This window comes from Somniosus microcephalus, chromosome 9 (assembly GCF_052327205.1).
Source record: "Somniosus microcephalus isolate GS21.2 chromosome 9, FLI_Smic_1.0, whole genome shotgun sequence".
Lineage (NCBI taxonomy): Eukaryota > Metazoa > Chordata > Chondrichthyes > Squaliformes > Somniosidae > Somniosus > Somniosus microcephalus.
In genome coordinates this window covers 15,832,771-15,858,644 of record NC_140995.1, presented here as the reverse complement: position 1 = coordinate 15,858,644, position 25,874 = coordinate 15,832,771, and the positions used below count along the sequence as shown (strand labels likewise).

At 44.0% G+C, this 25,874-nt stretch overlaps 1 protein-coding gene across 3 annotated transcripts; it reads left to right on the top strand.

Annotated features, from left to right (window-relative positions):
* On the top strand, positions 1 to 25,874 carry colec11 (collectin sub-family member 11). Of its 3 annotated transcripts, none has more exons than XM_085996395.1 (7): positions 1 to 172; positions 2,288 to 2,355; positions 7,416 to 7,487; positions 15,154 to 15,225; positions 18,295 to 18,348; positions 18,447 to 18,542; positions 22,318 to 25,874. In XM_085996395.1, the coding sequence occupies exons 1-7, from the start codon at positions 117 to 119 to the stop codon at positions 22,725 to 22,727; spliced, it is 828 nt and encodes a 275-aa protein (XP_085852521.1). In that variant the 5' UTR covers positions 1 to 116; the 3' UTR covers positions 22,728 to 25,874. The 3 variants fall into 3 exon arrangements, with proteins under 3 accessions (XP_085852521.1, XP_085852522.1, XP_085852520.1); XM_085996396.1 differs by having other exon boundaries at positions 66 to 172; positions 2,200 to 2,355; positions 22,336 to 25,874; XM_085996394.1 differs by having other exon boundaries at positions 66 to 172; positions 2,200 to 2,355.

Genomic DNA, 25,874 nt, shown 5'->3' with positions numbered 1-25,874 from the left:
CAATTTTTGCTCTTTGATTTGCTGAGCTGGTTCCCTGGGCAGGCTATATCAACCAGTCAACCTAAAAAACTGTCAAACATTGGTAAACAAGAGCGGCAATAAAGTCCGTCTGTGCGATGGGAGAGCAGGCTCAGGATGATTCCTCGCTCACTGCTCTGTCTTCCATCATAAGGTAAGAGGAGTTTTCGGTGTGCTTTTGGTTCCGTACTTAGTTAAATATCGGAAATATTAGTTTCCAAATGACGGCCCGTGGTCCTGGCTGTTAAAAGGAAGAGGGAGCACACTGGCAAAAGACCGTAAGGGCTAACAGATTTATTTTGGCGGTTACTAAAGATCTATCTACGGTATTAGAGTGCTCTAAATGAGAATCATTTAACTCTTTAAACAGTTTTGGAATTTTGGTGTGCTAAAACATTAGCCATTTCCCAAGAATTCACTGTTGATGGACTTGTTTTTCATGAACTGCTCAAAACATTTTGAGAACTAGTAGACTTTGTTTAATTTTAACCAGTAAAATGTCATTCTGATCGTAATCTTAAATAGCGCAAAGTTTTTTCCAGTTTTAGTTGTAGAATTTTTAAAAATTGAGGTTTTCAGCCTGTCTGAAGAATGGTTGACAGACTCACCGTTTGAATTTAGCAATGATCATTATTCTGTTTGATGTCGTTTACTCGCCAGTTTGGGGAAACAGCACTTTATAGATTGAGAAATCAAAGTGAAGAGCTAAGTCCCGTCATGCAAGGCGCTGGTTGAAATAAGTTAAGATCAGGTAAATTCAGAAGTAGTCTTTAGGGCCTGGAAATTCTTGTGGTCGTCTCCTGTGGGGCAAAGTCCTGGGTGGTGTGGAACTTCTGCCCGTGTCATGGATGTGCCCTTGTTGTGCAGACACACATAGCATTGGGGCAAGGGGGGGGGGTGTTGGAGGGGCGGCGGGTGGAACCGGTGGGCAGGCTGGTGGATGACATAATCGCGCCAGTCCTTCCTCGTGCTGTGAAATCTGCGCTGAAGGGGTCAAGCGCAAGAAGCACATGTCACCACTTACGCTGAAATTTTGATTAAAAGAAATGGGGGATAAAGACCTGGTGCAGCTGAGAGCTCCAAATTTCTCCCCACCCACTCTGATCAGATGGTTTTTCATGCTTCCACAACTGAGGAATATCGGGGTTTGGGTAATTCCAAACTTGGAAAGTAAAAGCCTGAAGATTGAAGGAATAAAAACCAAGAACAGTGCTGCAAATTTGAGGACTTTGGGGGTGTGGGGGGGGGAGTGGGTGGGGGGGGAGGGGGTGTGGAGGGGGGGAGGGGGTGTGGAGGGGGTGTGGAGGGGAGTGGGGGTGTGGGGGGGAGGGTGTGGGGGGGAGGGGGTGTGGAGGGGGGAGGGGGTGTGGGGGGGGAGGGGGTGTGGGGGGGTGTGTGGGGGAGGGGGAGGGGGTGGTGGTGGGGGGAGGGAGGGGGGAGTTGGGGGGAGGGAGGGGGGAGGTGGGGGGGAGGGAGGGGGGAGGTGCGGGGGGGAGGGAGGGGGGAGGTGGGGGGGAGGGAGGGGGGGAGGTGGGGGGGAGGCGGGGGGTGGGGGGAGGGTTGTGGGGAGGAGGGGGAGGCGGGGGGATGGGGGAGGGTTGTGGGGGGGAGGGGGGAGGGAGGGGGAGGCGGAGGGGTGGGGGGGAGGGAGGGGGAGGCGGGGGGAGGGAGGGGGAGGTGGGGGGGTGGGGGGGAGGGAGGGGGAGGTGGGGGGGAGGGGTGTGGGGGGGAGGCGGGGGGTTGGGGGGAGGGGGTGTGGGGGGGGAGGGGTGTGGGGGGTAGGGAGTGTGGTGGGTGTGGGGGAGAGGGAGTGTGGGGGGTGTGGGGGTGTGTGGGTGGGAGGGGGTGGGGAGGGGTGGTGGGTGGTGTGGGGGTGTGGAGGGGGGAGGCTGGGGGAGGGAGGGAGGTGGTGGGAGGGGAGGAGGTGGGGTGTGGAGGGGTTGGAGGGGGGTGTGGAGGGGGGTGGAGGGGGGTGTGGGGGGAGGGGTGTTCTGGAGGGAGTGGGGGAAGAATAAGTTAGAATAGGAGATGGAGTGATAAGTTTTACTTTTAACACAATGAACGTGCAGGGAGAAGAGTGTGGAAGACAATTTTCAGCACAGCTTGCATTTAACAAGTTAAAATATGTTTGTTTCATCTCACTACTGTGATGGTTATTTATAAAAGAATTTCTGTCTTTAGGAGTCAATGAACTTTTTGTGGACATTATGAACAGCGGACTGTTTTTACTTGTGTTCCTAATTGGCCTGCTGTTCCTGTCCTTGCTCAGATCTGGAGAATCTCAACATATAGCAGACGAATCATGCTCAGTACAGATCCTAGTCCCTGGTCTGAAAGGTAGATGTATATTCAGTTTAACATGTTGTGATTTGTGAAGTACTGTGGACTGCATTTTATTACTGTTGCACTTATCACTAAATTGCATGACATTACATTAGTGCTATAATTGATGCCATTATATCTCGTTGGGTGCAAAACAAGAGTGTGTATTTTTTCCATCAGCAAATGGTGCAGGGTTTTTTTTTTTGCAGGGTGCAGCAAATGAAGGTGGACAGAGATTCCCTGATGACTCATTTAGCAAACCCAATGGCCAGTGGTGAGCTAAGAAATACAGATAAAGTTTAGTTCCTTATCTGTGCTGAGTTCATTGCTCTCAGCCAAGGCAGCAGTAGAGTCGATGAAGCTGTTGCAGCCCGCTCCTGATCACTATCCAATGAGCCCTGCTGGAAGGTGTGCAGATGTTGGATGAGGACAGGATTGAGTTCATCTGTAATGCCCTCTCACAGTTGAATAGCCTGCTGGCATTCATTGTCAGGTACACTGGAGCTCGGAATGAGCTATTCAAAGAACATCTTCATAAATGGCAACACTCAGCCCAATCTGCCTGTGCCAGTGCTAGCTTCAGATTGGGGCTATCTAATCCTATCTCCCCTAAATATTTCCCCTCCAAGCGATTATCTAATTCCTTCTTAAATGCCGCGATTAAGTTGACTTCAATAACTCTTTTTGCATGAAAAATGTCTTCTAACCACCCCCCCCCTTTATGCTGTTACTATTAATCTTAAATTTAACACTTCCTCCAAAAGATGGCACCTCTGACATTGAAGCACTCTCTAAAAACTGCACTGAAATGGCAGCCCAGATTTTGCACTCGAATCCATAGTGGAGCTTAAACTCTCAACCTTCTGACTCGGTGGGAAGACTGCTACCAGTTGATCCAAGCTGACACTCATCCCTGGTAAATCTGCATTGCACCTTTTCTGTGGCTTCAATATCCTTTCTATAATTGAGTGCCCAAAACAACTGTAGCCTAACCAACAGATTCACCATCACCTCTTTGTCTTTGTAATTTTCCACCTGCAATTCGGCTTTTAAAAACATGTATCCCTACCCATATCTCTGCCTCTATTTCATTGAGAATTGTAGTTAATTAGGTTATATTTCCATTCTGTTTGTTTCCCCAAAATGCACAATTATATTGAACTGCACTTGCCACAGTTCTGCCCATTTACCCAACTTGCATTTATTCTCCTGTTAATTCCTCGCAGTTAGCCACACCTCCTAATTTAGTGGTTCCAGAAAGTGTTCATGTATATCTCTCTGTGCCCATGCCCAAACCATTTATGCTCATGGAGAAGCAAGGAGTCTGAACACAGATCCGAGGAACACACCAATCTGAGAAACAACCATTTACATGGATCCATGTCACCAGTTTACCCTTAATACCTTACTCTTTGAAATAAATCTCTTATGTAGCACTTACTAACTGCTATTTGAAAGTCCAGAGACACCATATCCACTACATTTCCTTTCTCTCTATATGCTCAATAATTTTCTTGAAGAATTTGATTAACTTAGAGAAGCATGAACTACCCTGTGCAAACTCACATTGACTGTCCCTAATTAGCTCATGTCTTTCAAAGTGTTCACTAATGTTATCTCTTATCATTGTCTAGCAGTTTGTTTGCGTGTATAACTGATCTATAATTATCTGGCTTATTATCCCTTTCCCTTTTCTGAACAGGGGAGTATAATTTGCCACCCTCCAGTATAATACTCGTTTCCAAAGCATTTTGGTCAATTTTGGTTAGTACTACTAATATTTTGTCACTCCTTGCGACGCCCCCCCCCCCCCCAAATTTTTTTAAAATTCTGGAATGTAGACCATCTGAGCTTTTGATGGCTTTTCAACCTTAAGTCCTATTAACCTGTTTAATACAGTTTCCTTTTTAATACTTAAAAATCAACCCGTGGTTTCTCCACATATGCAGTTTTCCATCCACCTTTCTCTGTAAATACAGCAACACCATACTTGTTAAACACATCTGCCATTCTTTTATTCTCTACGATAAGATTACACTCTTTTCCCCTTTGTAGCCCCACCTCTTTGACTTATTCTTGTTTGTGATATGCCTATAAAAGTCTTTCTTCTCACTCGTTATGTTGACGGTTAGTCTTTTTTTATACTCTATTAGCCCTTCTAATCTCCCATTGTTTCTCTCTAGCTTTTGATATCTCCTCAAGTTTTCTTACCATTATTTTATCATTATTTTTTTTAATTTCCCTTGCTTAGACTTTATTCCTGACCTAAACTCCGTATTCATCCATGGAATTTTGGCCTTTGCCACAACCCACGTAGTCCCGGTCAGATAACAACAGAAAATGCTGGAAAAACTCAGCAGGCCAGGCAACATCCGTGGAGAGAGAAATAGAGTCAACGTTTCGGGTCGAAACCCTTTGTCAGGACTGAGAGAAAAGGCAGGAAATGAAACAAAAGGCAGTTTGGGGGGCTGGGAAATGGGTCAGAATGTCCTGGTCAGAATGTTTTAGTCTAGACGCCATGCACTGCTAGCCGTCTGGTTTATCTGCCAATTTTTCTATCCAGTTAATCTGGATTTGATCATTGTTCTAAAATGTTCTTTTCCAATTGAACATCTTGGCTTATTTATTTTTTCTTAATCTATTCTGACTGTAAGCCCAATTGTTATAATCACTGGCCGCGAAATGTTCTTTTATCTTCAGTATGCTTACTTGTCCTAGTTCAATACCCAGTATCAAACCTCATACTGCATCTGCTCCTCGACTTCCTCATAACATACTGACTTAGGAAACAGTCTGAATGTATTCTATGAACTCCTCCCCATTTTGACCATTGGTAATGCTGTGCTAGTCTACTTTTGAATAGTTAAGCCCCTCCGCCATTACAAATCCTATTACTTCTGCAAACCTATTTGAATTGTCTACAAATCTCTTTCTCTGCTTCTTTCTCACTGCTTGGTGGTCGATAATGCCAGCCAGTATTGTTTCACTGCTGTTATTATTTTCAGTTTAATCCAGAGAGACACAGCCTGGACCCCGCCCTTGATAATATCCTTGAGTATGTTGGGTACCGACTAAGAGAACAGAGTTGCCTACACTAAAATAATGAGTGGTCCGTTTGCAATATTCGAACATGTTGCAGTGAGAAGAGTGCAGTGGTCAGGACATGTGCATTGTATGGCTGGAGGTTGATACCTCAAATGGTAATGGAATGGGCACCAGTTGGGGGGAAAAAAAATCCTGTGGATGATAACAGCTGAGATGGTGGAACTGCTTACTTTTGAGTAGAGGCACCGAGCTTGTGTCTAGCAACATGACAGGAACGTGAAGTGTGAAAATGAAGAAATGACTTTGAGTAGAATGAGAAAGCACAGCTAGGTACCCTGCATAATGAAAATCGTGGTATCTTAATTATGAAAATTAATGGAACAATTTTTGGAGGCGCAAACATCAAACATCAGCCTAAAAATTAAATTTAAATGCTACTTTTGTTAAAACCAGTGCCATTTCTTTTAACCAAAGACCTATTCTTCGCATGTGTGAGCCATGTACAATGATTATTGTTGTTTAGATGTATGAGTCTAGTTGGCTAGTTTCTATTATCAGGTGGCTGAGGTAATATTGAGTTACTGTATATTGTAAAAGTGGAATTCCCATCCATCCCAGGTGGCCTGTGATAGTAATTAAAATCTAGGATTCGAGCACTAATGATTTAATTCCAAATGTGATAATTACCCTGCAATGTACAGGTAGCAGATTACACTTTCAATAAGTGATAGTGATTACAGTGTAATATGCAGGCAATACAGTTTATATTTCAATGTGATAATTATACTGGCAAGATCTCCTTAAAATCAGCTCTATGAAAAGCTCAAAGGGAGGAGGCGTTTGAATCCCTATGGTATGAATGGCTGTGGAAAGCATTTTAAAGAGGTCCCATTGTCCGAGGCCATCTCATTAAATGTTTCATCTGGCTGTCTTTGTTAGCCGTGGTTCAGTGGGAGGCACTCTTGTCTCCGAGTCAGAAGGTTGTGGGTTCAAAGTCCCACTCCAGGGACTTGAGCACAAAAATCTAGACTGACACTCCAGTGCAGTGCTGAGGGAGTGCTGCACTGTCGGAAGTCCCCTCTTTTGGATGAGACGTTAAACTGAGGCTCCCGTCTGCCCTCTCGGGTGGACGTAAAAAATTCCATGGCACTATTTCGAAGAAGAGCAGGGGGAGTTATCCCCGGTGTCCTGGCCAATATTTATCCCTCAACCAACATCGCTAAAAACAGGTTATCTGGTCATTATCACATTGCTGATTGTGGGAGCTTGCTGTGCGCAAATTGGCTGCTGCGTTTCCCACGTTACACCAGTGACTGCACTTCAAAAAGTACTTCATTGGCTGTAAAGCGTTTTGGAATGTCCTGGGGTCGTGAAAGTCGCTATCTAAATGCAAGTTCTTTTTTTCTTTTTCTGAATCACACCCATGGTGGAGGAAAAAAGTTGTTTTTTTATTTGTGGGTCAATTTTAAACTTTTCAATTTATTGCTCGGTATTGTTGAGTAACCAAGTATTGCATATACATTTCTTGAAAGGACTAACTCCTGTTTTTGAGGTATGTTTCAATAAAAGATCATAATTTCTTATGTATTTGGGAAGATAGTAAGAGATTATTTTTTTTAAAGTTTTAGGAGGTGAGGGATGTTAGTGCTGGAGAGTGGAGCTCTTTCCATTTCGGGTATGCAGTGTTGGCATCAAGCACTCGCGGGTCAGGTATCGCACCACCAGGCGCAGAGGAGAGCTCCCTCTGCGCTGCCCCAACAATGTACCTCTGCCCCCCGGCCCCCACCTCAACCTCAGAAAAGTAACCCCTACTCCATCAATGTGATCATTTTTTGCCAATTCCAACACCAGCTATCCTATGGCATCTCTGACTGAGATGGCCACCTACGTGTTGTTTGGTAATGACCTTTGAAGTTCGCCTGGGTCAGGGGATAACGAGGATCCTATTTGCATACAGACGTGTTGTATTATTTCTGTGCAGCTGTTTTGCTGATGAGAATGATGCTGTTACGGTTTACATTCTGTTCCAGGTGAACCTGGGGAAAAGGGGCAAAAAGGAGAGCCTGGAAGGTTAGGAAAAGTTGGCCCACTTGGACAAGCAGGTAACTTAAACAAGGTTTTCTGCAATTAGTTGAATATCTAACTCATAAATGTTTTGCTAAATGTCTTCCCTACATGTACAAAGTTAGCTCAAGAGTTAAGAGTGGTGACTGAAATGTACCTTCAGCATGCTGCCCACACTGCATCGACATATCTGGTTTAACAACTACTGGCACTCCACTATCCACTGATTCAGATGGGAGACCATCTTACAACTTGTTATTATAATGCTTCGTTCTTCCTGGAGCGCACCCTGATCTGTAGCGCACACGCTTTCTAGCGACCTGCTAAGCTGCTCAAAAAATTTGTGAAATACTGCAACAAAATGAAAGAAACAAGAAGAAAAGAAAAACAAAAGGGGGGAGGGAAAAAGAAAAAATGGATGTAATTTTACACTTGTGATCGTTCCACACGGTGTGTCCCCAGTCTCGGTTTTGGATGGAGGTGGTGAGTGGGCTCGGCGTTAAAAGAAGAAAATTAGGGTCTGTTTTTGCTCGAGGTGTCAATGATAACAAAGTAAATGTGACTAAATAGCTGACCAGGTTCTCGAAGGCAGCTCACACAATGACCTCACAGCTAACAAGTGACATGTATGGGTGATGATGTTGTAAGTGTATTTTTCCCCCCAATATAAATAGACTTCAATATAAATCTTTGTCAAGATTGACACCCTAAGCTGGGTTGGGTGAGAATTACCGCCGTCGGGAGTTGGGGGCTAGGTTGCAGGTTTGCAAAATGTTTGGGTGATTTCCATTAAGCTTTGTGCATTCCCAATTTTGTTGCTGCTAATTTAGGTGCTGGAGAAGTGTGAAAACATCATTATTGGAGAGGAGTCGTGAATGGCTGGGTTTCTGCAGTCACTGTTACGAATTTGACAGGAGGAAATTGTTTTGACTGGCAGGTGATAAAACAGCTAAATAATCACGAGAAAGTGTTTCTTTCTAAAATAATCAAACATACCTCTTCGTTAATAAACTAGTTGGCAGCAAAATTTGTCGGCACAGACTAACTCACTGAGTTGTAAACACAGAAATCGAGATTGAAAATCTCTTCATTTAAAGCCCTTACCAGCTGCTGGAGGGACACTTCAATCCCATCTGTATGGAACTGGTTCTAATCAAAGTCTCTAGGACTGGCTCCGTTAACTAAAAATGGATTATATTGAAATTCTTGAAAAGGGGGTGTCAACTTCATGAAAAGCGTTGCACTATTATTTCATTGGTTTCTAAATACACACAAACATAAAGGGGGTGATTTTGCCAATGGGGGCGCGTTGGGGGTGGGACTGCTGCTTGTCGGGTTTCAGTCCCGCCTCCATCAACTTGTGGCCAACCCACGCTATTTTCCCTTGATTGACCTTGTTAAGCCCATCCAGCGGGCTTAGCAGGCCAATTAAGGGGAAGCTGGTTACAGAGAACGTCAGCGTATGACGTTTCATCTGTCAAATTGTCATCGTTTAACAGCTCTGTGAAGCTGTCAGACACTGACATTCTGTGTTGTTTGATGAGTCCTTGGCCTAGAAATTCAGTCGCGTTTGCGCCCACTTATTGGCTAAAGAGTGGTTTGCGCCGGAAGTTTGTTAGTGCCCGAAATTCAGTTGGTCCCTAAAGTCAGCGTTAGCCGGTAGCGCTGCGCCGGCACCGATGATGTCATCGGTGTGCGCAGCGCCCCGGTTCCAACGCGATTCCGTGCCGAAGGCCAAATTCAGTTGCGACCGCCTCGCCCGTAGCGGCCGCAAACAGCGTTTGAAAAACGGGGCCTTGCAGCTCCGAGAGGCCGGCGCATAAAGGTGGAGGGGCGGCCAGCCGCTTTCCTGGCGGCCGCCTGGCCGCACCTCCCTCCCCGGACTCCTGCACCACCCCCCCACGGCATTGGTGTCTGACTCCCGCGAGCCCGGCACTTCTCCGTGGTGCCGGGCTCATTTGCCGGGGGAATCCAGCGGCGATCTCACGGCTGCAGGCAGCTCCTCCTTAAGAGAAGGAGGAGGCCTGCAGTACCCCAGCCTGCCACACCGCATCGGGTGGCGCAGCGGGAGCTGGACGCCTGAAAGTGACATTCATCGCCCCAAGCGAGGCGGCCAAACCCTGCAATAGCGCCCGCCTCCGTCTTGGGGCGCTGCAACTGAATTTCAGGCGGGTGCTACGGGAATCCGGGCGAGCGCTAAATTTCGGGCGCTAACGACCTGGCGCGGCGATAGCGAATTTCTAGGCCCTTGTATTCAAGACTTATCAAACATCTTTTGTGAGCAGAAATTAGATGGTTGTTGCATCGGAGAATGCAGCAGCCATCTGTCATCTCTGCCGGTGAGGTGCGAGACTCTCCGCATCCCCAACGATTGAAGCCTGCAGGAAGAAACAAATGTAAGTAAACATTTTCTAAAACTTTCCACTCACCTCACATACTTACCCCTCCACACTTGCACCCATCACTTACCTCCACAGCGCACTTTTGCACCCCTCTGACCCTCGTAGACCCACTGCTCGCCTCGGTGACCCTGGCGGGGTTTCCCGACGTCGGGAAGCCCGCACCTCTGTTGGAAAAATGGGGATAATCTTCTTAGCTGCCTGTTAATTACCTGTTAACTGGCAGTTAAGTGGCTGTAATCCCCTTCCCGCCTCCAGGAGACGGGACCCGGCGCGGGTCGGCTACCCACCTCCTGGGAAGATGGCACGGTGGCGGGTTGGGGGCGGGATGGGTACCCGCCCCCAGATTCTGCCATTTTCCTGGCAGTCCCGCCTCCAAACCCACCTCCGCAGGGCTGGCAAAATCCAGCCAAAATGTCACATCAAAATGTCTCTGTCACTTAATGATATTGTGGCAAAAGAATCATTGGCTCTTCTCCCTCCTCCATCAAGAAACCATCACATAGTTAATTGCTAAAATTGTGTGGACTTTCATTTCTTCCTTTCTTTATGTAACAAACCCTAATACAAAATTACACATTTTACATTGGCAGGGGACCTGTTTGTACAATACAAAATGATATGTAAAAATACTATCATTGAATATTAATGTATATTATATGCTGTAGAAAGTATGACTGCTTTCATTTTTCAATGGTTCACCAGTCTGCACAGGTTCTGAGAATGAAGAGACAGTTCTAATTATGACATCAGTTCAGCCTCTAATATGTTCATTTTGTCTCCAATGTATCCATTTTGTTATTTTATCTTGCTGCCAACTTATTGTGAGCAAATTGCAAAACAGGTCTCTCCGACTATAAGCGTTTGACTGGTGACATAATAGAAAAGGGAAACAAATCAACTTCAGGTTTATGCTTACCATTTACTAATCTCAGGAAAAAAAAACTATATTTAGAACAAGAGAATGTCTAACCACCTCCTCTTGACTTTCAACGGCATTACCATCGCTGAATCCCCCACCATCAACATCCTGGGGGTCACCATTGATTAGAAATTTAACTGGACCAGCCACATAAATACTGTGGCTACAAGAGCAGGTCAGAGGCTAGGTATTCTGTGACGAGTGTCTCACCTCCTGACTCTGCAAAGCCTTTCCACCATCTACAAGGCACAAGTCAGGAGTGTGATGGAATACTCTCCACTTGCCTGGATGAGTGCAGCTCCAACAACACTCAATAAGCTCGACACCATCCAGGACAAAGCAGCCCGCTTGACTGGCATCCCATCCATCACCTTAAACATGCAATTTTTTTTTTTACAATTCAAATCGCTTTATTGGCATGATAAGTTACATCTTATGTTGCCAAAGCATCAAAATACATTTATGGTTTAGCACATAAACGCAGTTCTATTCATACAGTGTATAAACAGGTATATCCCTGAGTGTATAAATATACATTCGCATTGTTTATATATATTCTTTTCTTAGTTTACTGGTTGTCCCTCTGTTCATGGCAAGCTGTAACATAGTGTGCCGCCAGTGTTATACAGCTTCTCTCCTCTCCCAGTAGGAATGGGAGTTTTTGGTTGTCATTCAGATTTCTGAAATCAGGGCATATTTGTGAGAATTGCACTCCCTCCACCACCGGCGTACCGTGGCTGCAGTGTGTACCATCTACAAGATGCACTGCAGCAACTCGCCAAGGCTTCTTCGACAGCACCTCCAAAACCCGTGACCTCTACTACCTAGAAGGACAAGGGCAGCAGGCGCATGGGAGCACCACCACCAAGTTCCCCTCCAAGTCACACACCATCCTGACTTAGAAATATATCGCCGATCCTTCATTGTCGCTGGGTCAAAATCCTGGAACTCCCTCCCTAACCGCACTGTGGGAGTACCTTCAGCACACGGACTGCAGCGGTTCAAGAAGGTGACTCACCACCACCTTCTCCAGGGCAATTAGGGATGGGCAATAAATGCTGGCCTTGCCAGCGACGCCCACATCCCATGAATGAATAAAAAAAACGATTTCTTCTGGTGGGGGAATCAAGAACGAGAGGAAATAATCTTAAAATTAGAGCTGGGCCATTTAAGGGGGAAATCAGGAAGGACTTTTTTTTTGAAAATTCTGTAGAAATCTGGAATTCTCTGCTCCCAAAAATACTGTGGATACTGGGACAATTGGAGTTTTCAAAACTGACATTGATAGATTTTTGTTAGGTAAGGGTGTCAAGCAATATGGAGTTAAGGCGGGTGAATAGAGTTTAGGGGCAGATCAGCCGTGATCTAATTGAATGGCGGAGCAGGCTTCAGGGGGTGAATGGCCGACTCCTGTTCTTATCTTCCTACAGAACTTGGGAAAAAAAATCAACAAGGATCCCATTATTGCAACTAGTGTCATGCTTAATGGCGTTATCCATTTATGGTAAATGTGTTTTTTTTCAAAAAAAAAGCTCCTGCAGCATATTCCCACAGGCTCAGAAATTGGCTTCTTACCAATTCCTTATTTCCCAGTGCCCGTAGAAGGCTCTGCTGAAAATTACATCCTTTCTGTGGGTATTATGTTAATAACTAAAGTAAATTTAGGTTAATATGGAAATGTCGAGCGTTGTGACTATGTATACTAAATGAATATGAATCCTTCATATTTACGTATCAGGTTGGGATATTTAAATGTGCTTGTTGTGGCCTGAATAATCTGAAAATAATTCTTCACCGTGATCTTCTGTATTCAGAAAATGAAGAACATCCCGCAAGCTGTGCTTCTTATTTGTACCTCCCAAGCAGTGCTTAACAGCCCCTGCGTGTCACATGGACATCAATTAATCTTCAAGCTGTCATTAGCTCACCAACTAGAACATGGTTTGTTTTAATGATCACTGCGTGTAAGTGGTCAGGCCTGTGTTTAGAATAAAGGACAGGGGGTCACACACTAACATAGGTCAGCCAGAGAATGACTCCAATGACTAACTGGTTATTCCATGTGTTTATATTTATTTGTATTTATGGATCAAATGTCAGTTTTTGAAATATTTCTGTTTAAATCTGAGGACCTCCAAAGTTTGGGAACAAAAAGTTCAAACCTCAGCATTTGCTACTTTTTAACAGAAGTGTTGAGGGTCTGACCGCCAGTGGAGTGAGGTTAACTCACCCCCTCTTTAAAGCACTATATAATATTGTTGCTAGCGAATATGTTCATTATATTCATAGTACTCTCATTGTAGCTTAAAACAGAGCAGCTAAAGCACAGGGCACTGTATTGGACACCATCACCTCCAACTTCTTACGAGTCATTCAACATCCTCACTTGGACATATATCACCAATCAAGAGGTGGGAACTAGATGTAATATCTCCAAGTTTGCAGACAACACAAAGCTGGGTGGTCGTGTGTGCTGTGAGGAGGATGCAGAGAAACTCCAGTATGATTTGGACAGGTTGGGTGATTGGACAGATGCATGGCAGATGCAGTATAATGTGAATAAATGCGAGGTTATCCACTTCGGTGGCAAAAACAGGAAGACAGATTATTATCTGAACGGCAATAGATTGGGAAAAGGGGAAGTGCAACGAGACCTGGGTGTCCTTGTGCACCAGTCGCGGAAGGTAAGCATGCAGGTGCAGCAGGCGGTTAAGAAGGCAAATGGTATGTTGGCCTTCATAGCGAGAGAATTCGAGTACAGGAACAAGGATGTCTTGCTGCAGTTGTACAGGGCCTCGGTGAGACCACACCTTGAGTATTGTGTGCAGTTTTGGTCACCTTATCTGAGGAAGGATGTTCTTGCCATGGAGAGAGTGCAGCGAAGATTCACCAGACTGATACCTGGGATGGCAGGAATGATGTATGAGGAGAGATTAGGTCGATTAGGCTTATATTCGCTAGTGTTTAGAAGAATGAGAGGGGATCTCATTGAAACTTATAAAATTCTAACAGGACTAGACAGACTAGATGCAGGAAGGATGTTCCCGATGGCAGGGGAGTCCAGAACCAGGGGTCAGAGTCTAAGGATAAAGGGTAAGCCATTTAGGACTGAGATGAGGAGGAATTTCTTCACCCAGAGAGTGGTGAACCTGTGGAATTCTCTACCACAGAAGGCAGTTGAGGCCAATTCATTAAATATATTCAAGAAGGAGTTAGATATATTTCTTAAGGCTAAAGGGATCAAGGGATATGGGGAGAAAGCAGGGACAGGGTACTGAGTTTGGATGATCAGCCATGATCTCATTAAATGGCAGAACAGGCTCGAGGGGCCGAATGGCCTACTCCTGCTCCTATCTTCTATGTTTCTATGTAATCCTTCATTGTTGCTGGGACATTATCCTGGAATTCTCTATCTAACACCATTCTGGCTGCACCCTCATCACCAGGGTTGCAGCAGTTCAAGGAGATGGCACCACCACCTCTAGGGTAACTAAGGATGGGAAATAAAAATACAGCTTTGCCAGCATCGCTCACATTCTTTCCTTAACTGAAACCAGCTCACACCACCTACAAGAAAAGCCTTGGATTACATAGGATATACGGCACAGAAACAGGCCATTCGGCCCAACCAGTCCATGCCGGCGTTTATGCTCCACTCGAGCCTCCTCCCGTCTTTCCTTATCTAAATCTATCAGCGTAACCCTCTATTCCCTTCTCCCTCATGTGCTTGTCCAGCCTCCCCTTAAATGCATCTATACTATTCGCTTCAACCACTCCCTGTGGTAGCGAGTTCCACATTCTCACCACTCTTTGGGTAAAGAAGTTTCTTCTGAATTCCCTGTTGGATTTCTTGGTGACTATCTTATATTGATGGCCTCTAGTTTTGCTCTTCCCCACAAGTGGAAACATTCTCTCTCTATCCACTCTATCAAAATTGTTCATAATTTGATTGGACTCCTTGCCAAAATGTCAACTGCTGCTAATTTTTAACACATCAATCTACATAATTTCTGGAAATCTCCACGTATTTTTGCCATTTATCTTCATCACAGACAATAGATCAGCAGATCACCTGTCTAACTTAACTTCCTTGTGTGCATGTGCGACAAAATTGTGTGGGCAATGGTAACCAGGGCTGTAGGGTTATGGTGACTAGGTCGAAATTCATTTTTATTGCTTGGATTTTTACAGGTGTTTTTTGGGGGGGGATCACGTTTCTCATATGGTCTTATTTCCTTCAAAATCACAAAACCGTGTTCTTGATAATAACAGACATTTCCTGAAATTTTTGGGGAGTGAAGGGATTAATCTTATGAAGTTACGTGCAATAAAGTAGTTGGAAAGATTTTGTTGAATAATCCACAACTTTTTTTGTTGTTGCAGGATCTAACGGTGAAAAAGGCCTAAAAGGTGCAATGGGTCGCCATGGCAAAATAGGCCCGGTTGGGTTAAAAGGTATTTTAACATTCTTCTTGTTATTTGTAAAAAAAAATCGCTGGCACACAATCCAACTGAACAGATGTATGGATTTTATGCCTCTTCCAGCCAAACACTATTTTCTGTGATACAACTTTCCCATCTCATGTTTTTCCTCATTAATCATTGTTCTACTCCTATCAAAGTGACTATTTCCACCCTCTTAGCCACTATCCATCCAAATTAGTTAATGTCTCTCTCTCCCCCTACCCTGGCCAGATTCCACTAAAGCAAATTGACTGAATCCGGTGATTTTGGACGAAGAGGGATAAAAGCGATTGGTTACAATTTGATGGCAGAAAACATGGCTCCCTCAATGACTCACTGGGTAAAGGCATTATGTGGTGTTAGCAAAGCCGCAGATTTGCCCCCCCTGGCCTGGGCTGGATTAGTTGATCTCGGTTCAGCCAGCAACAGAGTGCTATGATTGACCTCGGTGTCCCCATGCTAGGGGGAAGAAGCCGGAGTTTTCCTGATAGTTCAGGGATTCCTGCTGGAAAAAGTGAACTTTTGTGGAAGTCCGGTGAGGACAGGGTTGGGTTCAGATGTGAGGCTGCCTGTAGTCAAATAGCTTGTTGACGCTTACTAGTTAAGTTCATACGTGAAAAAAGGCTGCTTTGTTGAGGCACCCAATCCAACTTCTGGTGCTTTAGAACCAATCTAGCAAATTTACTGAAATAAGTACCGTGTCATCCCACACAGGATGACTTCCCTCTATAAAAGTGCAAATGCATTATTAACATGATACAGGAAACTTTCGATTAACCGGCCCCTAAATAACCGGAAATGTCGGTTAACCGGCAAAATTCAGGAGTCGGTTCAGTTAACTTTTATTACTTGCACAGCAACAAATGGAGGAAGGCAAGGGTTTGGCTGCAGCTGTTGCTAAGCTACAGAGACGCTTGCAACTTGTGGACGTTGTTCTGAAGCTGGGTTTGTTGCTTTATACGGAGCTCTAAGGTCCGTATCTTTTACTATAGCGTTCGGTTATCTGGAATTGTTGATGAACCGGCACTACGTCGGTCCCGTCCATGCCGGACACCAGAAAGTTTCCTGAAACTAGTTCCAGTTTATCAGTAATATGCATTGTGTACATTTAAGTAAATAAAACTGCCATTTCATTCAATTTCTTTTAATAGTCTGCGTTATGTCCGATTATCATTTGTCTGAAATTTTCACCATCTAATTTTCTCCCCTCCCCGCCTCCTCTTCTGCTCATGGTGCTGCAGTATGGTCCTGTAGATACTGGCTGCCCTCTGGTATCTCACCCAAATGACCATTCACATATTGAATGTTAGCAGGCATTCTGACCTTTGTGACATCACAGTCAAGCCCATTCCTGTCTCGCCCAACATCTGTAAATGCAAACACCCTCCCAATAAGGGTTATTGAATAACAGATCCTTGCTGATATTCCCACTACCCTTGTAAATAAAGCTGAGGTGATAGCGCTGCTGCTAATATTCCACCCAAGGTTAGCCATCTCAACACAGACTAGAAAGAGATCATGGCACTTCCTGGTCTGTATGGTTTGGTGCCACACTGGACAATTCATTTACCAATTGAGCCAACATAGGAGCGCTGTTTGAAAATGTTTTGACCACAGCGTAATTTCTGCTTCAGGCCTGCATGCCATGTTTAAATAAAGAGATAAGGGTAATGTTAAGCATCTGTCCTTCTGGCAAAGAAGCTTGCCCATTGGGAGCACATATCAGAAATTTCCCAAGATTTTCCATCATTTTTGGTCAGAAAATCATGGGGTATTTTGAGCCAGAATGTTCAATATGTACTCCTGGTGGGTGGTGCTTCCTGCCTGGAGCACAAAGTCAGACAGTTAGCCATTGCATCTATTGTCTACGTGCTGTACATTTTGGCCTGGTTAAAGTAAAGCGATATGGGGTAATTCTGGTGTGCACTATCCATGATTATCAGACCATTTGGAGTGTGCGCTGGAATTTCCGATTGGTGCTCCTGACGGGAAGGCTCCCAGCCAGGAGTACAGGCTCTTAAAATTACAGTCACAGGATCATAATTATTTATATTATTTGATCTCTTGTGGCGTTGCACATGGGGAGTCAAGACCAAGTGTTATCTTCAGATGAAGCAGAGTTAGAGGGCAGGAGATAATTAGACCAGGGCGCACAGATGTAATAGAAACATAGAAACATAGAAGATAGGAGCAGGAGTAGGCCATTCGTCCCCTCGAGCCTGCTCCGCCATTCAATGTGATCATGGCTGATCATCCAAATTCAGTACCCTGTCCCTGCTTTCTCCCTATATCCCTTGATCCCTTTAGAGAAATATATCCAACTCTTTCTTTAATATATTTAATGAATTGGCCTCAACTGCCCTGTGTGGTAGAGAATTCCACAGGTTCACCACTCTCTGGGTGAAGAAATTCCTCCTCATTTCTGTCCTAAATGGCTTACCCCTTATCCTTAGACTGTGACCCCTGTTCTGGACTCCCCCGTCATCGGGAACATCCTTCCTGCATCTAGTCTGTCTAGTCCCCAACTTAAAATATGGCATTTTGTCCTTAGTTTTATACAATACATTGATTTTATATGATTATTTATAGTTAAATAGCAATACTTGGAGAAATTTGGAAAACAGAGAAGTAGAGTTGGTTGGAGCATAGGGGTTTCTCTATAGTACAGGCTGAGAAGCCAGAAGCTTCAAAACTCAGATGGTAGAGCTCCACTACTGATAATTACCTTGTGACCAGTTTACATGGGCAATTTCCATGATAAATGTGGACAAAATAATTTATGATGGGAAAAGTTGACAACAGGAAGTAAAGTGTGATAGACAGGAAGTGTGTGCAAGACATGAGATTTAAAAAATATTATAGACATTTTAACAGTTATATCATCAGTTATATTCAAACTATGATTGGGCCATAGGTAGAATATTGTGGGCACTTAACTTTAAGAATTACGTCAAGGCTAAGGAGAGGGTTCAGAAGAAATGAAGATGATACTCGGGATGAGAAGTTTTAGTTCTGAGTGGAAACGCGAGTATCTCAAATTCTTATTTTTTAACTCTTCAGGAAACAAAGGAGACAATGGCGAAATAGGACTAAAAGGGGAAAACGGAGATCCAGGTAGAGTCATCAGAACTTCTATTGGGTATAACTCTGCTTTACGTCAAGTCCGTTTCTTTAATTCTGTGCCTGAGTAACGACCTGTACAATCTCCTCAGGCTTACCCTGTGAATGTGGCCAACTCAGAAAGGTAATTGGAGAAATGGACATCCTTGTGACACAGCTAACAAATGAACTCAATTTCATTAAAAATGGTAAGTTTGATCATTTATACTAAGGCCTCTTTGCTATAGCATTGAAATGCCATTTCACCTCTTACTGTCAGATGAAATTTACTTTTGCTCTAAAAGGCAGTCATTAATCTTTCAAACTGGAACAATTGCAAAGTGCAGGCATGTGTGTGTATACAAGGCAGTAATTCGCTAGTTTATAACGCATTATGGCTCAACAAGAAATTGTACAATTGTTAACTATGCTGAGGTAGAGTTTCCGCTTTGGGTGCAATCAGCAATCTGGGCGCTTGAAATTGTGCTGTTTTTTTCGAAGTGAAGTTATAGTTCCCGTTTCGGCCCAAGCTCGTTTGCATAATCACGAGTGTAAAATCTTCCATAAACCAGCGCAATTGGGCAGCCTGATCGAAAGTAATTGCTTATTCTTTTTTTTCCTTGCATTTAAAAACATTCCTTGATGTATTCAAGAGTGGTAACCTGGTGCAGTTTTATTAATGCAGCTGAAAATGGGTTTATCACCAAAAAATAAGCATTTTTAATAAGTGTCCAGTGCACACTACCTGTGAGTAAACTGATTTTCAAATCGCTGAAAATGACTTAAAAAAAACAACTATACTGAACCATTTACTAGTTTCATTGGTGTACACTAGTCGGTTCCTTAGTAAATTTAATATTTAAAAACTTTTAAAGTGGGCCTACTAGTGCTTGAGTGCCTAAAAAAAACAGCTTAATTGGAAGCGCCTCCTCGAGTGGGGGTAATTGGCCTGCTGATTATTTTGATCTGGGGGAGTGGCCAGTTTTGAGGGCGGAGCCGGCATCCAGCATGATTTTTTTTTCAAATCGGCGTTCAAGATCGCGGAAACTCGATTTACACTTGATGTTAAATAACAACAGAAAACGCTGGGAAAAACTCAGCAGGCCAGGCAGCGTCGGTGGAGAGAGAAACAGTCAACGTTTCAGGTCGATGACCTTTCGTCAGAACTGAGAAAAAAAGGCAGGAAATGAAACAGATTAAAAGGCAGTTTAGGGGCTGGGAAATGGGGGAGGGGTGAAAGAAGAGACATTAAGAGATATTCAAGGTGAGACGAGATGGTAATAGGGCAGGTAAAGAAACAGAGTTAACGTTTCAGGTCGATAACCTTACGTCACACTTGATGCTACTTGGGTTTAAAATCCCATCGTCTTTTGCGTTGGTTTGGCCGATTTCAATGCAAAGTAGCAGAAGCTTCAGGCCATCAGCCATAATCTTATTGAATGGCGGAGCAGGCTCGAGGGGCTGTATGGCCTACTCCTGCTCCTATTTCTTATGTTCTTACTTTTTACAAATTTATGTTGGCTACACTCAATTTACCCACATTTTTTGACCTTGTATTACGGCCTCTAAAAGCTGAGCCACTATTGACGTTAGGATGAATGGTCCATAGTGACCTGGTTGATTCTGTTCTCCCTTTTTGAATGGAGATATTATGTTGGCAGCTCTCCAGTCCTATGGCACAACTTCCATATTGAGGGATGTTTGAAAGATTGTGGTCAGAACCTCTGCTTTGTACTGCAATTGAAAACAAAAATCAGTAAATAGGATGATTGACTTTCTCATTCTCTTTAATATGCTAGAGGTAATAGTGTATATCTGCATTTGCTGCATTACCAGGGGTTTGTAATACTTAAAAAAAAAAATCTAGGACATTTAATAGCTGGTTAAAATTCACAAACTTGTGGAATTCCAATAGTGAATTTTTGGTTTCAACACTCAAAATACACAGGCACCTTGCATCTACTACATATATTAAAAACTGGCACGAGTCATTGTAACTCAGTTTTGCCAACTCAGTCCTTGCGAGTTACTGCCTCTCCTCCTTTTTGTCTCCAAAGCCCTTCACTGCGTTGAAGGGTCCAATATTGTGTATCGGGATCTTGCACCCAATGTGCGACGTGTAAGGAATTAGCAGCGGGGCTGGGGTTATTTGTCTCTGGCCAGTCAGAAGCCTCTGAGCTGCTCCAGGGACCCCCTTGCGGTTTTGAAGTGCTCCCCTATTCCTGAGTTCTGACCCCCGGACTTATTTGGTGGCGATGTAGACAGAAAACAACGTGACTCGTGGTTTGGGTGCAAAACAGAGCAGTATTTATTGAAAACAAAAGAAAGAAACAACTTAAAATAATCGATATGGCTCTTATGCCTGGTACAACACTTTTGCTTACACTCAGTGTCCACTAGAGCGCTCCTTGCTCAGTGCAACACTGCTCTTATTTTAAATCCAGCACTTTTTACTTAAAACTCTTTTGCTCACTACAGCACCTTAGCTTAGTGACTTTTACTTAAAAACACAGCACTTTAATTCAGTTACTTTAAAAACAGCTAACAGCGTTCACCACAGCACTACTTTGCTTGGTGCGACACTCCTCTAATTACAGCACTTTAAAAAATAGCTACAGAACTCAGTGTTCATCACAGCACTTGAGCTTGATGCAACACTCCTTTAAATACAGTTTTAAATACAGTACTTTAAAACAGCTACTCCTCTTTTAATACAGTTTTAAATACCGAATTCAGTGTTCACCATCGCACTTCTCTGCTAAGTGCAACACTGTCTTACTTAAATAGGGGTGGAAAAGTGGACACAATGAGGGAAATCGACTAAAATCACAATTCTAACGAAATTCCCACTTTACTCCCACCCCTATGCCTATCCTAAGTTGCCTTGTGGAAGGCCAGAAAAATATATGCTCACCACTGCAATGCCAGCTCCGTGCCCTGCGAACTTAGATCTTCACTGCCCCAAAGTGAAAAAACACCCCAGTGTTTTAAAAGTAAACTGCTGGTGTTTCGCTTCCACAGGCAGACTCCCACGCTGTAGAGGCACATGGAGGCAAGGCCAGAGAGAGAGAGAGCTTCTGGGAAGCTATCTTTTATACCCCCATTTTGGGGCCCGCCCAGCTCCGGAGGTTTCTGGACTAAAACAAAAGGGATCCAACTGCCCCATTGTCCAGTAATGGGTGATTCATCCAAACCCATTCATTTTAAACTGTTCCTTTTCTTAGTTCAAATGTCTCTTCTGTGCTGAGCTTTGAATGTAAAGCTGCAGTTTGGATGTGTCTTCATTGTGTGTGATGGGCTATTGAACCATTTCCATTCATCCTGATGGGTTTTGAATGGAGCTGTATTACTATGTAAACAGCTTGGGAGGAGTGTAAACAGAAGGCCATTGTTCTGTGGTCACCCGAAACCGCAGTCTGAAGTGGATAATCCCTTGTGTACACAAAGTAGCAGTTCCTGTAAACAAACATCGATTGTCTCTGCAGGGAGGGAACTCCCCGAACTGCCTTTGATTGGCAGTTTAGTCAGCTATCTTTGATCCTCCTTTTTCATGTCGATTGTCTCTGTGTCCTGACACGAGGTCGGGCAGCCATCTTTGATCACCCCTTTTTCACAGACACACTCACAAGCTGCTTCCAAGTCCTTTTGTCTTCGGCCATGCGGTCTGACGGCCATTTTTATCCCTGGAGAATTTAAAGGCATATCCCCCAGGGATTCTTTAATCAAAAATAATTAATCTTCAGAACTGTAAATTATTGCGAATTCTTACAGTCGTTTTGCATTTGTTGCATAGGAACAAGCCTTGCGACCATATTCAAATTCATTTTGGTATTTCCCCTCCAGCAGCATTTGTAAAAAGACATTTTGAACTTGGGCATAGGCATGTCAACTGAAATCGGAATTTGCATGGGTGAAAAATTGTGTCTTTGTAAAGCTGCTTATGTCTTATTAAATATAACAGAAATCAAAGTGCTCACTTTTCAGCACTGCCCTCCCCTGCAGCTGTTGCTGGAGTACGAGAGGTAGAAAATAAGATTTACCTGCTGGTGAAGGAAGAGAAGAGGTACACGGATGCCCATGAGTATTGTCGTGACCGAGGAGGACTTCTCATAATGCCAAAAGATGAGGCAACCAACAGCCTCATTGCTTCTTACATCAGCGAAGCAGGGCTCAGCAGAGTATTCATTGGCGTCAATGATCTAGAGGAGGAAGGCCAGTTTGTCTTTACAGATGGGTCACCCCTGCTGGCCTTCAACAAGTGGCGGAATGGAGAGCCAAACAACGCCTATGATGAAGAAGACTGTGCGGAAATGGTATCTTCTGGGGGGTGGAATGATGTCGCCTGTCATATTACAATGTATTTTGTCTGTGAATTTGATAAAGATATACCTTAATTCAGTCAGCTCCTGATGTTGTAGCATGATATTATTCCACATCCACGATGGATAGATTGGTATTGGTTTTAAAAGCTATGATACCTCAATGGAGGATGATTAGAACCGCCAGCGTTTTTGTGTAAGTCTCATTTTTCACTAATGTTCTTAGATGTACAGCACAAATAGAATTGTCTTTTAGCAAAACCATTTTCTTGTGCTTTATCTTTTCAGAGAACAAGACTGAAGGTAATTTTGACTTTGCGTGATAGTGTAAAAAGAGGAAGACCAATGGAAGTCAATGGAAATGAAAAGCGGGAGAGATGTATAGCGGGCAACTGGTCTGATATTGCCTGTTTTACACTATCGCACAAAGACAAAATACCCCCACTTTTTGTTATTTAAATTTCTCTTTCCTCATTTTCTATCAGTTCAGCCTTTTGATTTATCTTTGAATACTGTAAATGACAAGCTATACCTTGCTGCTTTCAGCTAGACAGTTCCCGCCACCGTTACCCCCCCAACCCGTCTCACCTCCTCCTGTCTCAAGGAGGAAATGGTCTGTAGCCAACTATAGGATAAAAATGCCAGTCGAGGCCAGCAGGATCTAGAAAATAACAAGTTCTAAAACTTATTGGCTCCCTTTCCAAGTTTCCATGGCTAGTTCCCATCATTGTTGCTTGTTCTTAGACAGAATATGTGAGAGCTTCATTAGACATTAAAATTCCATTCAAATAAGGTGTCAGCTGTGGCTCACTGGGTAGCACACTCACCTCTGAGTCCGAAGGTTGTGGGTTCCAGTCCCACTCCAGGAACTTGAGCACAGAAAGCTAGGCTGACATTCCAGTGCAGTGCTGAGGGAGTGCTGCACTGTCGGAGGTGCCGTCTTTCAGATGAGATGTTAAACCGAGGCCCTGTCTGCTCTCTCAGGTGGACATAAAAGATCCCATGGCACTATTTTGAAGAAGAGCAGGGGGGGAGTTATCCCCGGTGTCCTGGCCAATATTTATCCCTCAACCAACATAACCAAAACAGATTATCTGGCCATTATAACATTGCTGTTTGTGGGAGCTTGCTGTGAGCAAATTGGCTGCCGCGTTTCCCACATTACAACAGTAACTACACTCCAAAAAGTACTTCTTTGGATGTAAAGTGCTTTGAGACATCCGGTGGTTGTGAAAGGTGCCATAGAAATGCAAGTCTTTTTTCCTAAGGGGATTATCACGCAGTACTCAATATCCTTCATTTCCAGCGCACTGATAACTCAGTCCATTTAAAATGAACATTAAAGTGAGCTCTTAAAGATACACTGTAATTCTTTTTCTTGCCATTCTTGTGCAAGATGTGAGGGGGTAGAAGTTGGTCCTTGTTGTGCTCGTTTTTCACTGTCCCTATCACAGAACTTCATGCAATAGGACCAAGAAGTTCAAAGTAAGCATTCCAGGGAGATCAGGAGACACCAGAGGTGAACTGCCTCTATCCACCATTATGCTAGCAACCATACCTGACAACGACTGAGGCTTTGGTTCGCCATCTGCTGCAAGGTTACTTCCAGCATCGGGATTTTACTGCCAGGGACAATCAAGGCCACCTCCTTCCCTCGACCTCCTTGCCTGTCTCCTCGCAGAATGGCATCGGGATCACCTGCAGTATCAGCCAATCTGCTGCCCACTCATGGGTGACACAAGTGACTGGTGCCTTGTTCTACAGAGCCAGCACTTCCATCTTCTTTCCCACAAATTAGCAATAGCAACATGGCACGACTGCCCAATTTATCTGCATTGCTGCATTTCCCAATGTACAAGGAACCATGTGGCTCGCACCCCCATTTGCCCTTCCTCATCTGTATACGGTGACTCATGCAGTGTTACCTCCTCAAGCTTAATATCTGGATTCTCTGGGGTGTGCGTGCTAATGCTTGCATGTACCGTGAGAGTGATGTAGGTTGCCGTGAGGCACTGGCTTGCTCAGGGTCACGGACACTACTAGTGGGCTTCTAGGACTGAAACAACAGAAGAGGTACATATGTTTGAAATAACAACAGAAAATGCTGGAAAAACTCGGCAGGCCAGGCAACATCCGTGGAGAGAGAAATAGAGTTAACGTTTCAGGTCGAAACCCTTTGTCAAGACTGAAAAAGCTCAGGAAATGAAACAGATTAAAAGGCCAGTTTGGGGGCTGGGAAATGGGGATGAGAGAACAAAAGAGAAGTGAAGAGACATTAAGAGGTATTCAAAACCAGACGAAATGGTGATAGGACTAGTGGAGAGACAAAAGACGGCTCTAGATTAGGTGTGAAATGCGCTGGCAGAATGAGAGACAGCTGCCATGTGGGAGAGAGAAAAAGGGGGAAGGGCCAAAACAAAGGTGTGGATAAAAAATATAAGTAAAAATGTAATGGGGCCGAAGTTATGACCTGAAATTGTTGAACTCGATATTGAGTCCGGATCTGTTATTTTGGATTTCCAGCATCTGCAGTATTTTGCTATCGTACATATGTTTGAATGCTGGCTCCAAAAGATGGCTTCAAACAGAGTTTGGTGTTTTTGTGGTTAAGTGTATGTCTTTGTGTCAATGAGTGAGAAGGGGAATGAGACGTAGCAAGAGCAGAATGGTACTAGTCCTGAGCTTGGCAGGAGACCTATGGCTTCAACTTCCCTATTCCCTCAATGCACATAGAGGCAAGAATGTCCAGGGTGGCCCCCTGAAAGGAAATTAAAGGTTTATCATTTCTGGGACCTCCTCCAGTTTGAGTCTGTTCCCTTGCATTGTGTGTTATCTTGTTATAACTTCAGAACTACGTAATGTATCTGGTTACCACAGGTTAGATGTTAATTTCACCATCTCTGTGTAAATAAAATATCTTATTGATTTCCATGTTTCATTCACAAAGGCTCACTTTATACACCCATTATCCTCTGGGTGTAGTCCCTGGTAACACTACAGATGACGTTGGCAAACCTGGCATCTCTGCTGTCTTTCCTAACACCAATGTATAATCTGGCCTCAACTGTGGCCAATGTTACTGATGTGCTGTCAATCGCCAATACCACCAATATTAAAAAATATTTAGTACTGTGAGAGGACACAATTGCCATACTTTTATAACAACAGAAAAATGCTGGAAACACTCAGCAGGTCAGGCAGCATCGAGGAGAGAGAAACAGA